Source organism: Pygoscelis adeliae, unplaced genomic scaffold (assembly GCF_000699105.1).
Source record: "Pygoscelis adeliae isolate BGI_AS28 unplaced genomic scaffold, ASM69910v1 Scaffold170, whole genome shotgun sequence".
Taxonomy (NCBI): domain Eukaryota; kingdom Metazoa; phylum Chordata; class Aves; order Sphenisciformes; family Spheniscidae; genus Pygoscelis; species Pygoscelis adeliae.
The window spans coordinates 898,347-917,103 of record NW_008824002.1 but is presented as its reverse complement, the minus strand read 5'-3'; the positions used below and the strand labels follow the sequence as shown (position 1 = coordinate 917,103).

Genomic DNA, 18,757 nt, shown 5'->3' with positions numbered 1-18,757 from the left:
CCCGCCGCCCCCCCCCCCCCCCCCCCCAGGTGGGATGGGGGAGAGAATCGGAAAAGCACAATATCTCCAACCTCGGAGATATTCAGAAGACGACTGGGCATGGTCCTGAGCAACCTGCTCTAGTTGATCTTGCTTTGAGCAGGGGTTTGGACTAAGCGATCTCTGGAGGTCCCTTTCAACCTCAACTATTCTGGAAAGCTGCCTGGCGGAAAAGGACCTGGGGGTGTTGGTCGACAGCCGGCTGAACATGAGCCGGCAGTGTGCCCAGGCAGCCAAGAAGGCCAACGGCATCCTGGCCTGTATCAGAAATAGTGTGGCCAGCAGGAGTAGGGAAGTGATCGTGCCCCTGTACTCGGCACTGGTGAGGCCGCACCTCGAATACTGTGTTCAGTTTTGGACCCCTCACTACAAGAAGGACGTTGAGATGTTGGAGCGTGTCCAGAGAAGGGCAACGAGGCTGGTGAAGGGTCTGGAGCACAAGTCTTCTGAGGAGTGGCTGAGGGAACTGGTGTTGTTTAGCCTGGAGAAGAGGAGGCTGAGGGGAGACCTCATCGCTCTCTACAACTACCTGAAAGGAGGCTGTAGCGAGGTGGGTGTCGGTCTCTTCTCCCAAGTAACTGGCAATAGGACGAGAGGAAATGGCCTCAGGTTGCACCAGGGGAGGTTTAGACTGGACATGAGGAAAAATTTCTTTACTGAAAGAGTGGTTAAACATTGGAACAGGCTGCCCAGGGAAGTGGTTGAGTCACCATCTCTGGACGTATTGAAAAGACGTGTAGATGAAGCGCTTAGGGACATGGTTTAGTGGGCATGGTGGTGTTGGGTCGACGGTTGGACTCGATGATCTTGGAGGTCTCTTCCAACCTTAATGATTCTATGATTTTATGATTCTATGATTCTATGAATATCACAGATCAGAGAGAGATGGGATTAGTGTCAGAGCAGGGCATGATGAGTGTTGGCTTTTATTTTGGTGTGATTGACTTAGTGACTGACAGCAGAAGTAACAGATGGGAAAAAAAAGTGGGTCAGGAGAAAAACCAAACACTACAAAACAATAAAATTATTACTAAAATGTGAATAGGAATCAGATTTATTTTATAGCAATAAATGAAATAAAATGAAAAATTACTAGGCATTTATCACATAAGATACGGAATTTTTAATGTTGTGATCCTGCTGAGGTCAAAAGGCATTTGACTTTAATTCTGCTGCAATATCCTCCTCTTATAAATATACAATCTTAAAGAAATACTGGATAAAAATTAGATACTGAAATACTGATATCAGTGGAAGTTATGAGACTCCAGAATTTAATTTCATAGGGATGTTTAACATGGGCTGTAATTGTCCTCTGAGTTAAGGAGACAACATTGGTTCTGAAAGTTTCAGAACATTTAAAGAATCACAGAAAATGTTTTTATCCTTTTACTGTACACAGTAACTTCCATATGCGGAGAGTGTAAGGAATACTGTCAGAACCCTGTCCTGAGAACCTGGGGATAGTTTACCTGTCTCACAAGAACACGTGCAGAGCACAACACATTTAGATATTGCATGTGAAGGGTAGATGCTCATTGACAATGCAGGAATGTTTATGCTGAAACATTAATTTAGCCTTGTTTCACCCAAACCAACCAGTATTTTAAGCAGAAAAACTTCTAACATCTTATATGCCATAAGTTACAAGTGAAATGAAAATACCTTTCTGAAAGTTTGCAATTATGTGGAAAAAGAAAACATGAAAACAAGTAAAAAATTTAAAGAATATGAAAAGAGAAGGCCAAAAAAAACCAAGCACAAAACAACCCCAAAAAAACATTAAGCAATTAAGCACATCTGGATATATAGAAAAGCAGAATCATTTTTCCAAAGCCTACCCTGTGCGTGGGTAGTCTTTCAGACCATTGAAATCTTCCAAGTTGAATTGTCAGTTTAGGCGGAGACATGCACAGCATGCAGGAAGTTTAGTAGATTAAAAATTTCCCCAAGAGATGTTACGGATATAATCACAACAAATTTTGTGCAGCTGAGCACCAATTTCACTGCCTGTTTGGAGGTAGCAGATATCTCCATTCAAGTAGAGTTTAATGCTTTGCTTTGGCCGTGGTTGCAGGCAATATTTTATAAGCCTTTGAAAATTGTTTCTGTGGTTAGTTAACTAGTTAGTAAACTAACAGCTAATGAATACTATGAGCACTCCCAATTAGCTCATTATTTTGTTCCTGACATATATACCATACTGACCATATACCTGGCAACTGGGTGGGGGGCAGGGGGGGGAGTGTCAAACAGCATAATTTAACTGAAATAAATTACAAAAATCTACAAGAATGGCCAATTTCAGTATCATTCTTTGTAGACAGAGGCTTAAAGTTTGTAATTTCTCTAAAATTAAGTATTCACAAATATCTTATTTCTGTAATCTAATCTGAGTTTTCACAATCTTTATTATAATTTGTATTAATTCATAAGACAAGAAAGGTTTTTGAACAATACATCATGGATACACTCACTACGTCTAGAGATGATTCAACTTTATATTGTATTACCTCAGAAAAGAAACTTATAAATCACAAACTAGTTGAAACAGAAGGGGTTTTTTTGGTTTATTTCACCATGCACACTCTTCAAATGAAGGACCGTAGGTCCTTCAGATGATGTAAATTATCATATCATCATGAACAATGTAATTATCCTGACACAACTCCAACCAACCATCAGATTTAATTTGTCTTTAGATGCCCATGTATAGCCTTAGTGTGAGAGAAAGCAAGGAAATTGAGATTAATAGGTACTGTGATACATAAATAACTGAACTAAGAACAGCTAACTCAGGTGATATGATCAAGCATCGCTTCCTAAGGCAATAAAAAAGATATAGGTTAGTTTGTCACTTAATTCCCTCCTCTCTTTGTAACCTTTAACTGGTATTCTTTCTTTTTCTACCTTCCCTTTGTGTTCTTTTTTCAAGTACCTCATAGCCTACCTCTGTAAGCAACTACAATATCAAGACAACAATCTTTGCCTCTATTGCCAATATTGCCAATTTTTAACCAAGAGATTTGGGTGTTCTGTCTCTTAACAGAGTTTATAATAGAAAAAAAGCATGAAATCCACAATTTGGGTTTCTGAACTCTTCATTTTCTTGATACAAGGATGTTTCTTTAACCTGAATGTTCTATTTCATGTAGTGCTTAGCCACTGGCACAGAGTAAGGTGCAGTGAAAGTATAAAAAAAAAAGTATTGAAAACCCACAGATAACTGTAGTTTTGCAAGGCAGCCTACTAATGACATGATTAAATTGTGCATAAATTGGAATCACAACCAGTTACAGACTTACTAAATGGAAAGGGAGAAGCTAAAGTGACAGTACTGATGTTCCGCTGAAGTATAAGCATCCACAGTCGAGGTCACAAACTTAGTGAGAAGCTGTGCAGCCCACCCCATTCAGAGTACAGCAGTCAGCCTTGTTCATCTGCAGCAGAGTTCCAAAAATAGTAGCTTATGCATTTACTTTCTACATTTCATCCCCCTTTCCTGGATATATTTTTTGTCATTTCAAATACCAAAATACTCAGCAAACAATCTGTCTGGATAATTTTTTACCAACAATGGATGTTAGATTTGTGATAGTTACAAGAATCTCCACATTTTGAAAATAATTAGCACTTACCTTTATTTCTTGAGCTTTCCTGATTCTTTTCCTGCTGCAATTAAAAGTAGAAAAATATATTATTCACAGAATTAGTTATCACAAAAATCATAGACATACAGATCCAAAAGATACTTAGTCTAGTTCATCCTCCTTCCTGCTCCAAGATAAAATCAACTACGCTTTGCCTGCTGCAGAAAGGTTCCTATAGAAACTGTTTTTAAACTCCCCTAGTATTTGTCACATTTTTTTTTTTTTCACAATGACCATGATTAAGCGCTGGAATACCTTGTCCAGAGAGGCTGTCCAGTCTCTGTCAGTTTACCTCTGTCTTGGGAGATGCTCATAATTGAACTGAAAAAGACCCTGTGCAACCTGATGTAATTTTGAAGTTAGATCTGCTTTAAGCAACTGGTTCAACTAGGTAACCATAGGGGGCCACTGCCAGCCTAAATGATTCCATGATATGGAGCAAGTGTTCCAGAACATTGTAAGCCCTGGAGCAGTGCTTAACTGTCGTCAGTTTCATCCTGAATGAAACTTTGCCAAAATCCCCTCAACTACTTTTTTTTTTTCCTAATTTTTCCTGACTTGCTTGCATCACAGCGAACATGGAAAATGTTTCATCTTTGAAGCAAAACAAAGTCATCTTCTTTTGGTTCAGTTATCTTTCAGTCTTCTCTTTCTATTTTAACAATTTTTTTAACATGTGTTGCCTAAAGGATTCCAATATTCCAATTCAGAATTGTCTAGAACTAAGGATTTTTTAAAATACATCAGCTCCATAACTGCATCAGCAACACATAACATATATTGACATATTTCAAAATAACATTTCCCTTCCAAAAAAACAGTATGACACAACTGATTCACAGTCAAGTAGTTGTTCACTCTAACACACCAATCTTTTCCCATAGCACAGTTACCTAGTTATTTCTCATTCTGGATTTTCTTTGAAATACTGATGTATTATTTTTCTGTTAAAATGTCCTTAAAAATAATATAAAAATATGTTAGTAGATAACAGGAAAAGATTCCTTCTACTCAGGCAATACCACACAAAAATGGATGTAAACTTCCATGTTTAGAAAATAATCAGCTGATAAAGCATCTGAATCTCTTTTTTGAATAAGCAGAGCAAGTCATTCTCACACCTACATCCAGAAGACTAAACCTGAGAAAGTTGTTCATGGAGTAAGAGGTTTTATATTTCTTGTTATGCAAAAATATCTATCTTTTACATCTTGAAGACTAAATTTGTGTTTCTATTATACCTTAAAAAGTCCGTGTTTGAGACATTGGTCATGTAAGTCATTTAGTGATTATTTCTAATGATGAGGAACTGGAAAGGAGGGCAGAGAGCAGGAGAGAAAATTAAGACAAGAGTTTGCAACCCAACCCATTCTATGACTCTACGATTGACCAGTATCATATCATCTACAAACAGTATGAAACAACTTATGGGCAATTTAAAACCTCACAGTGGTGGATATTTCTTTCATATTATAGTTAAAACAATAACTGTTGTATAACTATCATACATATTAATATAGTATTAATTCTCAATACTAATATAACGAAGAACTGAAATTGTCTCAACCAGTGGGTATGTGTGAACATATTGCATATATGAAATGGGTCACGGCTAGCTTAAGTAGGCATTTGGCAGTTTATGGAGTAACAGGCAAATGCTTGCGAGGCTGATGACTAGGAATAAACCAAATGTAAGTAAGTGACAGAAAAAAAGGAGAATAGGCACAGTAAAAGTGCCTGTAGCAAGCACAAGGATACCTGAGGCCTTTGGATGGGACACAAGGCCTTCGGACAGCAAATGATAACTCCATTATGAGCTGAATATAAGGTGGCCAAACAGAGCAACCTGATACAGTGCTCACCATAGGACAGCAGTAGGGCTTGAAAGCCATAGGCAGAAGGGCCAAGCTGAAACTATGAATCAATTAATTAGTTCCTGAGAGAAGTATCACATTTAATACAGGACAAGTTAACTGGTTGTTACCGGGAACTGGGACAACTATTACATCTATCTGGAGGATGCTGTTTTATCTTAAAGGTACCAGCACAACCTCTTAGGCTGGCCCACTTATTTCTAGTTCAGGTCAGAGTATTTGGCTTACCTATGCTTAATTCTAGCTCTGCTCTTCCCCGCAAATCTCTGAATCCCTTCCATACAAGACTAAGAGAATACTTTTTCCATGAGCCATATACTATGCTATCAGGGTGCTAGTCTCAAATTTTGTAAATATTTATAGAACAAACTTGTTAATCAGAAATTGTGAAAAAGGTACTTGCTTTAATCATGTTAAATGTGTTGACTTATTGCCATCAAGCTAACAAAGCAGCACTGCAGAAAAAAATTACGAATTAAAAAAAACATTTCTTTCAGATTTATTAGCTCAAAAGTTTTAAATGACTGAAATTTATCATTTTACTATTTTGAACTAAAAGTTAACTCAATGCAATACTTAACTGAAAACACACAAGCATTTCCAGCCTCAAGCTTCCTATAAATACACATTCTGCTAACTGTTCAGAAAACATTTTACCTTTTGTAATTTTACTTGCACAACAATGCTTCTACAACAGGTTCTGAATAATGAAGTCTAAGTGCTGCTGAAGTTATTTCTTTTTTATTTGAGCAAGTATTTATTAAGCCACATTTTCTAGTTATATTACTTGTTTCACATGCTAAAATATTGAATGAAAATCCATTTGAAAATTGATGGTATATTTACACAGTAACTTATTTTTTTAAGCAGGATATTTCTTAAATGCTCTACTTTCCATATGTAAAACTTTATGACAATGTCTTACTAAAAAGCCTGATTTCTCTGCTTAGTATTAGTAGTAAAAATTCCTTCATAAGAAAGAAACACATAAAATACACACTGAAATTGGAAAAAAAAAAAGAAAAGAAGAAAAAGCAGCAAGTTCATTAAGTTCATTTACCAAAGGACTCACTCTGAATACTCTGAAACTACAACTAAAGTTGACAGCTCTTTTGTTTATTCATTTTGATTTCACTGTCTGACACACATCCTGTTGTTTGCTTGGCAAACACTGAAGAATTATTTCCCACTCAAGCAAAAACTGCTACGATAGCATGTTCTCCTCATTGATTTTTTAGGTTTAGTTTCTGACTGACAAGTTATTTCTTCAGAAATGCTGAAGTCCATGTAACGTGAAAGTTTGAAAGTATGTAACTCAAGAAGTTTTTTCCAGTAGCACACTTGTACATAACTGCATCTGTTCACTAAACACCTTCGTATCACCTACATGAAAATGAACACAGTAAACAATTTGCTGCATAACCTGGTATTTAGTGTTAAGTATACACTGAGCTAGTTGCCTTCATTGACATGAGAAAACTCTATGAGAATTTACTCAAGGCAGTAATCTGTCCCCAAAATGTCAAACTTTGATTTTACACAATAGTTGCTTAAAGAGATGATCTTTGTTTTGTGAATGGCAAGGTATTCTTCAAATATTTCCTGCTTTATAAGTTTATGCCAGTAAAAATGGCATTAGGAATAGGCTAAATGCAAAACACTTCTAAATTTCTTTTTCTGTGACAGGATAATTTTTTTTTTTTTTTTAGATTTGAACCAAAGGAGGAAATCGGATAACTTTTTTTTTTTTTTGCTTTTGTTGCAATTTATAAAGGGTATTTTTAACATTCTATAATCTATTGATAACAAAGAGAGTATACTGATTACACTTCAGTACTAATTGCACTGTTTTAGTCTATCAATATACACCAAGGATTTGTTATTATGGTGCTTGTATCGGGTTCATTTAGGCTTAAATATGTCCAGATTGTACATATAAATCTATGGAAATAAATTAATGCCTACATCAACACGTATGTCTTTTAATAGTATACCTTTTGATAGCATTTTTCCCGTTACCATTCAAATAATTTCCGAATAAGAGTTATTACCTATCTTTGAATAATATAGAAAAATATCACATGAAACTAATTCTGTGCACTCACAAAGCTGTTTAACCTCTTCCAAGGAGATCTGAAACTGATGAAAATAATAAAGCTATAATCAACAATACAGAAGTATTTTATAGTTCACAGGGACATAGAAATATTTAGCTACCATTAACTTAAACAATGAGGCAATCTAATCTACAAACAACTAAAACATATTGTTTCAACTTTTCTCATTTTGTACAATAATATGGGTAGTGATGCAGTATTTGTGTTGTTCCCTGCAACCTGATCTTACAAATGTAAGTCAATGACTTTTGTCTTGTTTCAAAACAAAGAAGTGTGTCAAAACCTGTACCTATCTGGAAAGTACATTTTCAAAATTCTCCATGACTACATTAAACATACTGGTCAGGTATTAAAAAAAAAAAAAAAAAAAGTCCTTCTGCCTTTATTGGCCATAAAATACGGTGTACTAGATTGTAAAGCATTTTCACATACATGCTTGATGTTTCCTAAATACAATGAATGGTATTTCCTGAAATACAGGATATGATATGACAGGCTGAATTTACAAGTAACTCTAAAGCTCCAATTTTTGTGCCGTTCTGATTTTCATGCTGTACTAAAACTACTGCTTTAGTTTTAGTATTATTTAACTCCTTTGATATTTCTTTCTAAACTACAGTCAGCATTTGGTTTAGAAGATCTATCTAGTACTTTCTTATAGTCTTCACAAAGGAGAATTTGTTTTTATTTTTGTTTTATATCTCTTTAGAGGTCAGAGAGTGAAACGGACTTTAACAGGCCAGTGTAAACTCAGTGGAATATTATTCATGATAAGCAGTCTGTGCTTAGATTCAGAGCCAAAATGTAGCCAAGTTATGTTAATATTCAGATATTGCAATTTATAGGCTCCATGAACAGCCTATAATGTCTGCTGCTTACACTACAATAAGTAGATTCTGAAGACTTAATCCAAGCATTGATTACTAGAACAGAGTAGCCTTGCAGGAAAGCAATCTTAAAAATCAATTCTTGGTATCAAAGGAGAAGAGAAACACTTAAAAAGGATGAGAAAGACTTTCTAGGGAGAATAGAGTGCAACAATCTTGGCAAAGTTAGGAAAGAAAAATGACTCAGATGAAATTTTAAAATAAAAAAACAAAACCAGGATATTTTTGAATGGAATGTATTAAGATTTCAGTGACTAAAAAAATAAATTTCAAGGAAAGAAGGCATTAGTTGAAAATATCTTTTATTTTTTTAATATCTTTATTTTCTTTAATTTCAGCTGAAGATTTTTGAGCAACTTTGCATGGCTTAGTTTTCTCAAAAGACTCGGATTTTAATTTTAAGCTGCCATTCAATCTATTAAGAAAAGACTTTGCTAGCAGATCATAGACCAGCCTCAGTGTGATATGCCTTGTGCCAGCAAGACCCTTGGTAGAAGCAAAGTGCATCCAGATAGAAAAAGAAGTCTGTAAGCCTCAAGTTATTTCAAGATTAACCAGTGATTAGACTGGGCGTAACATCTCTGAACTGTGAAATTAACCTTCTGCCTAGGGAAAACCTGTCATAATATTAGACTTTTCAACTGAAAACACAGAATTAAAAAAAAAAAAATAGAAAAATTTATACTGAAGGTGCATAAAATACAGATTCTTCCTTATTATTAAAAGTATGTGAATTAATTTGTGTAGAAAACCACTAAGAAGCAACGACTTATGTTAGTGCATAAATGTTATAAGCACATATAATTAGGTAAATTAAGTTCAGATGCTCAGGGAAATAGGAACTGCTTTTCCTGGTGGGAAACAAACAAGGAAATAAACAAACAGCTCACAGTCCTGGAACGTGAGAGAGGTGAACAAACAATTGCTCATCACAACAGATATTTCTACTTGCATTTGTGCAGCATGCTAGGGTTTTGATGCTAGTTGGCCTGAAAATAAAAAATTTCTGCCCATATGCTATTAGAAAGCATGTAAATGTGCAAACATCACTGTATTAAGCAAAATGTACTAATTCTGTATAAACACCGTGGTGTGGAGACATTTCTGTTATTTTTCTCCTGTATTGCATTATAATATATAAAAAAAATATTTTCACCTCATTTGTGTTAACAATCAAAGAAATTATATATATTTCCTGTCTAAATAACACTAGAATTATTACACGAACCACAATATTATATTGTTATCTATTGCTACAAGTCAATTGTAAGCAGAACAGATCATCTTGCATCCCAGGATTTTTGATCTGCTTCAATATAGCAAAATAGTTTTGAATTTAACAGTCTCCAACCAACTTAATCAGACAAGTTGCATGGCTTTGCATGGTTTTGTGTTGCATCATATTGAATCAGCCTGATGAAATGTATCAGTGCAGAACATATTAGAATTGTAAAGAAACATTTCTTGTGTGTCCAACAGACTGAATTCAACGTCAACTTTTCAAAGCACAGTGGATGAAAGTGGAGAAAATGTAAAATTTTCTGCGGTGTTTGTGAACTAAAAAAGATCATGGATGGCTGACCACAGAAATTGCTATTCTGGCAAATCATAAGTTATAAACTATTTGCAATATATCTCAAACTAGGCTCTGTAAAGAAACTGATTTAACTATACACAGAAATGCTCTTGGAAGGTAAAATCACCTTTTTTTGTGCTGTTTTCTCTTTGTCTTAACACAGAAATAGTATCAATATCTCTTAAAACATCCTAACATTTTGACATCATTGTTCAGAAATTACACATTTGGTAAATAATGTTGGTGTAGTATCACATTTTATTTAAAAAAAGGGCTTCATATTAGCAATAAGGGGAGTAGAGCAGGATGGTCAAAGGGACTCTTAATGTACAGTGATTCCACAGAACGTACACAGCTATTTATGAAAAAAGACCAGAGCTGATCTGTAAAGGTAGATAATATTCCAGGACTAATAAAATCCACCAGCCATTTTAGAAACAGTAAAGCTAATTTCTTAGCCCCATTTAAATATGTATTATATGCATTCTGTTTGTTTTTTCCCTTTTTGAAAGGAGAAGAGTTGATATTTTAAACCATGGAAATTGCACATAGAAGCAGATGGAGTTCCACTTAATTCTGTGTTTTTAAAAGACAAACTACATACTTGTATTGCATCTAGAACCTCACTCATCTCTCTGCCTGAATCATCTGCCAAGGGTCTGGGCATGTGTCTGCCAGAGTGGGCTAGTGATAAAGCAGAGGAGCCTTATTTCTTTCTTGCAAAACTCAGACAAAGTCTTCTTTTCCATGCTGGCTGTATTTGAAAAGTAGCTGCTGAATTAATAGAATTCTTAAAATAAACAAAGTGCTAATTAGTCGAAAACATATGGTAGATTGTCCTTGACATGTGACAAAAATTAAAATAATTTAATAAACATAAACCACTAATTACAGAAACTGATGAAAGAGGGAGTGCAAACTTATTTGCTTGATTAACATTTTATAATGAAAATTTATCATTAGTCATATCATAAAGTGTAGTTAAAATGCAGAAAATTAGTTTTGTGTTCATTCCTTTTAATGTTCATTCTGCAGTGGGGGTACTTTGTTTCTATATAGTAACACTAAAAAAATAATTAAAGGAATAAATGTTATTAAAGATAGCATTTCATTGAGAGAGGTACCAAGATAATATATTTCTAATGTGTTGTTAAAATATATACAAGCTATGGTAGTTGAACAACAACATATTATCTTATATTAATACAACACCTTTAATTACAAGAAAACCGAACAATACATGTACAGAAACTTTTTATTCATGGATGAAATAGTAGCATGGTCACAGCCATAGAGAGCAAGCCCACATAGAACAAAAGACAATTTGGTAAACTAGTCTCAGAAGCAATTTGATCAATGACATTGTGCTGAACATTTGTGTTTCAAAGAAGTTTCACAGAATCAGACTTCATCAGACTCTCAGCAACTGCAGCAGAATTGCAATTTAAACTAAAAATGCATGCAAAGCAGAAGCAACATTTACATTTGTAAAGCTGTTCTGTTAAGTAGCAGTAAGCAAGGCCTTGCTTACTACAGTAAGGAAGAAAGAATGAGCAAAAAGTGATCCATTTTCCTGTTGTTCCTGTCAGAACACTATTTACTACAGAGAGCTTTGTAATTTAAGGTTTGCAACAGGATTCTTGCACGGGTATTCTGCATACATAGCTCAGTCTTGTTAGAGATTGCCGGCATTTATGGCAGCAAATTCTGGGAAAATAACATTCCATAGCCTGTTCTTGTATCAATTAACTCACATGAATGTAAGACTGTGTGAAGGAAACAAGATGCAGAGCAAGGTGGCTAGGCAGAAATAAGGAAAAATATAAAGCTGTTGAAGTTTCAGAATTAATGACGTTCCCACAATTAGGTATTACTGGATATTACAGTCTTAGAGCGAGCCTTAGAGGCCTCTGGAGAAAATTTCATGAATTCTTGAATTCATGAACCCTTATGAAAGGGATACAACAGTACTTGGGAAGCCTAGATACGAGAGTGAAAGATTCATTTCACTAAAAACAAAATAACAACAAAAAAACAAACCACAGAGGTGGGGGTGGGGGGAACTGTGAAATCTGCTGATTTGTTTATTGGTTTACTGATTTAGAACCCTGAGGAATATGAAGAACAATCATGGCAGACCCAGGAAGGAGAGTATGAAGCAGTTGTTCTTTTTTGCATGCAGCAAATTACAACCCCTCAAAGCAAAGAGGAAGCAGAGAAAAAATAAAGATATGCAAAAGTTCTACATCATCTTGTCTATGCCTATATACTTTTAAGGAAAACTATCTCCAGGCCAGGCTTCAACAAAGCATGCTCTTTCTTCTGTCCACTTTCCATTCATAGAAGTTCTACACAAAGGCTAATCCACAGTTTTTCTATTTGGGCATGTCTGTGCATTAAGCAAATCACCTAGATGTGTTCGTAGGGCACATGCTAGTCTGAAAGGCAGCCTTGGACCACATAAAGCACAGCAGACAAAGCCTTTGTCCTCAAGGTGAAACAATTGCTCTGGGCCTAAAGTTACGGTCTAACTCCTGATGTTCTTCAGTACCAACTGCATTGAAGTAGCTTCATGCAAATGCCACAGTAATATTGTATACACCAAATAGATTTCTGGAAACCCGATTACATTCTACAAAATAACACTTCTTTTCCAAAATAGGCAGAGAGAGAAAGATTAATGCATTTTAAAAGCAACAATTCTTCTGGTAGAATTGTTCGGGATCCATGTGGACACATTTCCTAAAACTGCTGCCTAGTGTAAAAAGACCTGTGTGCAGCAGGCTGCTGGTAGCTCCCAAGGGAAAGCAGCCCCCTAGCGTTAGGCCTACATGCCCTGATTACTACTGCAGTTGAAAAGAAGCGAGTAGCTTTGATTTTTATCTTACCTTTAAATTCAAGGATTCTCATTTCACTAAATCATTGCTTTTTATTAGGATTGTAAAGTTTTCTATAATCTTTTTATTTCCAATGTCAGACCTTGTCCAAGAGTAATCTTAAGGATTCTATGGGCCTAAGAAAAGAATAGGCAAAGGCCAAATATAGTCTTTCCTTCATTTTACTGAAGCAGAGAAGGACCTGTTTTCCAAATTTTGTGTTATTTAAAATGGAAAAATCAAAGAAAATCTTCATGTTGACTTTAAGGATCAATTCTTCCACGGACTGTTACCCTTCTATACTTACACTGCTTTCATTAGGACAATTGTCGTAAAACAACTGGCCGCAGTTCTGAGCTGAATAGGAAAAGAATCAAAGGAACACGCATAGAAGCTTACTCTGGGTAAATTTTTTAGGCAGCTCACTCTTACAGAAATACAACATAACTATAGCTTCTGGTTCTTAATATGACGACTTCATACTTTGTTCTTCGATGACAGACCAAATACTTGTTAAATTTATAAGCAGCTTCATAGCACATGACAGAAAAAAGTTCTACCAATTTTATATGGCTGTGCAGTGTTGCTGTTTTTATAATGCTTTAATCGTTAAAACACTTAATGCATGGTTTAAGTAATGGAAGAAGTATACACTTTTGCATTGAAACATGTACCACTACGACTAAACCAGGTTATATACTGAAGAGTGTATAAGCCAATTTATGTAGTCAAATCCAGGCTACAACTCTCCTTAGCTAAGTTGGAGGAGCTATGAATGCTATGTAAGTGATGGCTATACAAAAGTAGATTACTGCTCTTTGTGCATATTTTGCATTAAACTTTAAATGCTCAGACATTCAGTGCATAACTACTTTCCCATGTATGGACAGCATAAGACTTACTTTCTTCCAGCCTACAAAGAAAGAAATGAGATAACACAGGATAGCTGATAAGGTGCTGTAGATGAATATACTTATCTCATATAGCTCATAAGCTAATCATATTCAGTGTATATATTTATTTTAAAATTATCTGAGGACACTCCAGATTTGCGTAGACAAAGAAGGGGGAGAGAGATCTCCAAGAGGCAATATTTTAGCATACTGAATTATCACTTGAAATTCTAAGGGACAGTATTTAATGGGTATTCTATTAACTTTCTCCTCATGTGAGCTCCTAAAACCCCAGGTACCCTCACAATTACTGAAAACTATTATATTTCCTGACAATATAGTGTTATTTTTTTGCAAAAAAAAAACCAGTACAGATGGATCTTAGCTGCACGATTCCCATTGACATTAATGGGAGTAATTTGCCTAAAACCCCTATTCGTTTGTTTTTTTTTTTAAATTTCAGAGATGGTTTTTAAGGGTAATTTTCTAAAGTGCAATTTTCTAAAAACCGCATAATGTGCATTGCATTTTATTATTCAGCCTGTCTGAGGCTCATTCAAATCTTATCTTTCCTCTGCAAATTTTTGTCTAGATAAAAGAAAATCTGCATCAAGAATGACAATTAGAGAGTATAGACACAAGAGCGTCAACATCAATTACCTTCTTACAATCCAGGAATGCAAGTAATATTTAGTCTGTGTTAGGACATAATTATGGGTAAAATTGTAGTGTATCTACCGGTATTGATTAAAACCAATATGCTGAGAAGTTTCTAGGAATAATATTTTGTTTCTACCGTTCATCTTACAAAGGCAGATAAGGTAGTGTTGCAAATGAAAAAAGAAGTTCATTATATGAATATTAATCAGTCGCACCTGCCCTTTTGTAAAGTGTTCAACTATATATTTGGGGAATACATTCATTTTAACCAGAGATTTGATGAAAGGTTATACTGTATTACCCACTGTGTGACATTTAAGAAACTAAAAAATAAAATTAAGATTTTTTTTCTATTGAATCTTAGAAAATTCAAGATTAGCTCAGTATTTGATTGTTGAATTTCAACTAACTTTTCAAAATGAATCATGAAGTAAAGCTACATACACTACCAACAATTGGTTACAGTCTCCCTGCTGTGAAGTAGGCAATGTATTGTAAAGCTTTTAGTTATTTTTCTCTTGGAGTTCATGTTGGAAGCAAGTAGCTTTAAAAAAAAAAATGCAGTGAGGTGAAATAACAATTCAGTAAACATCTGAAGTTCTAATCTAATTGATAATATTGTATTTTTTAATTATAGTTCCTTCTTTAGATTTTTAAAAAAAAAATCTATTTTTCTTCCCTGCCCCAGACTGATACTGTGGGTATAAATATATATATTTATATATATATAGGTATAAAATACCCTATTTTACAGCTAAAATAGGGTTTGTTTTTAACAATAAACTATGAATAATGTCTTGCAAACATTTCTTTGTACCAAACCAAACACTTTCACTGCATTCTATCTAATGATCGAGTAGATATCAGGAAGCAGTCACTAAAGGAGAAGACAGATGTGTCCAAATGACAAACTCTGTTCTTTACTAATTGTTAATAATAAACCACCAAGGAAATGATTAGAAAATATTAAGGTATAGAAAGTATTTGAAGACTCAGTATTTTTTTTGAAAGACATGCTTTACTCATGCCCCAGTTACAGACGGAATGAAGGAATACAGAAATAAATGGGAGGCCTTTATATGGAAAGTCAGACTGGCTAATGCAATGGTTTCTCAGACCTTTAAAAAAAACCCACAAACTATCAGTTACAATGGGATTGGTCTTTCACAATTTTTAGGATCAGCTTATTGTAATACAGTAGTTACTATTAATTTTAACGTACCTTTTTATCCAGTAGAATTGTTACATCAAATGATGTAACACCAAATAATGTTAGATATACCCACAAAGTTGAATAAATTCTATTAAGATAATGTAATATTAATTCTGTATTACTTGCATTGATGTATGAGTATAATCCTCAGGTAAGAGTAATATAAATTAATAGCATTTCCATGAACCACTCTAGAGAATGGAAGATTGTGCTGATGCCTGAGGAGAGTGATAGACCTTACTTCTCCTTAGAAATTACACTTGAATTAGAGGCTGCTTATTCCAGGTTACACACCCAGAGTTACAGACTGTACATTAAACAATTGACTGATACTTTTTGTTTACTTTGTTTTCACAGGAAGAAGGGACATAGAAGGAATAAGCTTGTTAGATTTTTCTTGTTTCAAATTAACATTTTGTTACAATGCATTGAGTAGGGGAATTCAACTGCAAAAAGTTATTTGACAGAATTAACAAAGAACGTCAAGCAGATGTAATTAATATCATGCAATGTTAAAGAAATATTTATTGATATTATACTTAGTTCATATAAATGTACTGTTCATATATTGCATTGTTCATGCATTACATGTTCATTTTTTATGAACAGTATAAATGTAGCATAGTTAAACTACATTAAATGAAAACTTAAAAATGCCAGAGCTAAAAAGACATGCCAAGCGGAACAATAATCTCTTGCTCATCTCTTGGATCACTTTCAACAAGATCAAATAGTAACTTTTTTTTTATTATTAAGTTTGGGAGATCTTTGGTTTAACTTTTATGTTTTAGGCTTTAACCTTTCATGTTCTTAAAAGCATTTTAGCATAGTCGTATCAACGCATAACAATCAAAACAGACATAATTAAGACATCTTTTAATTAAGCTCTTATTAGACTTTCCATTTTCTGCGTGTATTAGGCCTGAGCAGAGCTACCAAAACCTTTAATGTTTTCAGTGGGCATCTTAATGTTTTGCCCCATTATTTGAAGGTCAAATAAAACCAGTGTTTTGGAGGGTTTTTTTGCAGGTTGTTTTGTTTTGCTTGGTTGGGGTTATTTTTTGTTTATTGCTGTTGCTGATGATGATGTTTGGTTTTATTTATTTATTTATGGAAAATAAATCTGAAACTGGAAAACATCACATTCCCTTTTGGTTGAAGGGATTTGAGCATACTGATGGATGTAGTGTTCTTGTCTGGTAAGATTTACCATGGAATCAGTTACCAGAAACAAATAAGTAGTCCAACTCAGGGCATTATATATGACCCCACCAGCAAATAGAAAAGAGGAAGAGTAAAAGTAAGATGTCATGACAACTATTGTAATCTATGCAGAGTCACCCTACCCAGAACCGGAGGCATTTTAAGGTAAGCGTAAGACTACTTCAGTGACAAAAGTCCACAAAGTAAGAGGACAGAAGTCTATGAGACTTTCTTTCTGATATTTTGCTTTATAAGCAATGGAAATAAAGTTACAGACTGAGTTTTCCAGTTACAAAACTCTCAAAAGGAAGGGCTGCTGAAGAAAACTAAATAAAATATTCCTAAACCTAATATACATAAACATAGATCTATGTTTCTTACCATGGCTCCTTTGCAAAGCTTTCAAATGAAAAAAATTAAGCTGATCAGGAAAATAAATGCTAGAGAAACAGCTTACGTATTGTAATACCAATTACTTTTACTGCCAGGTAACAAAAGCCATGGTTCACATGAAGTATAGGTGGGTTGCTTAACCTGACACCTTGCTAACATGAGATGAGGACAGTTGATATTGTGAAAGCAAAAAAAAAAATATAGTAGCATTTCATCAAATATGGTTTTATCCAAGACATATCAGATTTGTGCTCCCACTGCACATCATTGTCAGTAAAGTTATCACAGTTCAAAATTACTGCTGAAAAAATAACTAGGACAAATTAATCAATGAAGAAAAAACAGTTAAAACTAGTGAGATACTTTCCTAGTGTTTAAAAGAGATAATTTTTTTCTGAACTTGTTTTTCTACCACACAAAGTATAGGACTGAAAGTCTTAAGGATGTTTTAAACTATAGATATTGAAAAGAGACATGGATATAAAACCTAATATTTAGTCAATCTAATTGGAGCCAATTTAAAAGGAGTCTAATTGTACACAAATATTGTACTTTAATTTTATACTCAAGCCCAATGCAATTAACAGTTTTCTTACAAAACATTATTGCTATATGTCAATGCTGTATTTACTCAGATGGGAATATATCACTGTATAGATGCACAGTATACTGGTGTTTAAAACAAATGTTTAAAGTCCATAATTATTTTCATTTCAAAACAGAATTTAGATAGCTAATTAGAATCAGAATAGTGAAAAATGAACCATAAACTAAGTGGATTCTTATTTAGTTAAAAAAATGAGGCTGGGGTACATCCCAGTTTGTCTGCACACCAATAAAGCTATTATACATCATGTTCATTATTTAATAATATTTGTATATTGATTTTTGCATATTATTTTTCACATTATTAGCACTGTGAATGCTACAGAACATTACTTTCATTTTAACAAACCAGGATAATAAAGGTCAATAAAGATAATAAAAGTCTACATCATCTAGGTAATGAAAACAGGTATTAAATTCTTGGGAAAATGACTGGGAAAAAAACCCAGTTGAAAAGAATAAAATAAAACATTTGGCTGATAGAGAAAAAAAAAAGAGATTGAATTATATACAGAGTAATGTTGAGGAACTGAAGAATAAGAGACAGCAAGGAAGGCATGGAAAAGAGACAGATCTCATAAACTTATAGAATCATAGAATCATTAAGGTTGGAAGAGAACTCTAAGATCATCGAGTCCAACCATCAACCCAACACCACCATGCCCACTAAACCATGTCCCTAAGCGCCTCATCTACACATCTTTTCAATACTTCCAGGGATGGTGACTCAACCACTTCCCTGGGCAGCCTGTTCCAATGTTTAACCACTC

General features: G+C 34.4%; 1 protein-coding gene across 3 annotated transcripts in view; it reads right to left on the bottom strand.

Moving 5' to 3' along the window:
* Positions 1–18,757, bottom strand: part of FSTL5 (follistatin-like 5) — a 324,585-nt gene that overhangs the window by 296,282 nt on the left and 9,546 nt on the right. For 2 of the 3 annotated variants that reach the window (XM_009325143.1, XM_009325150.1), the window contains exon 2: positions 3,678–3,708. In XM_009325143.1, the coding sequence (XP_009323418.1) occupies positions 3,678–3,708 (31 nt within the window). Of the gene's footprint in view, positions 1–3,677; positions 3,712–18,757 lie in introns of all 3 variants that reach the window. The other variant, XM_009325133.1, reaches the window with a different exon arrangement.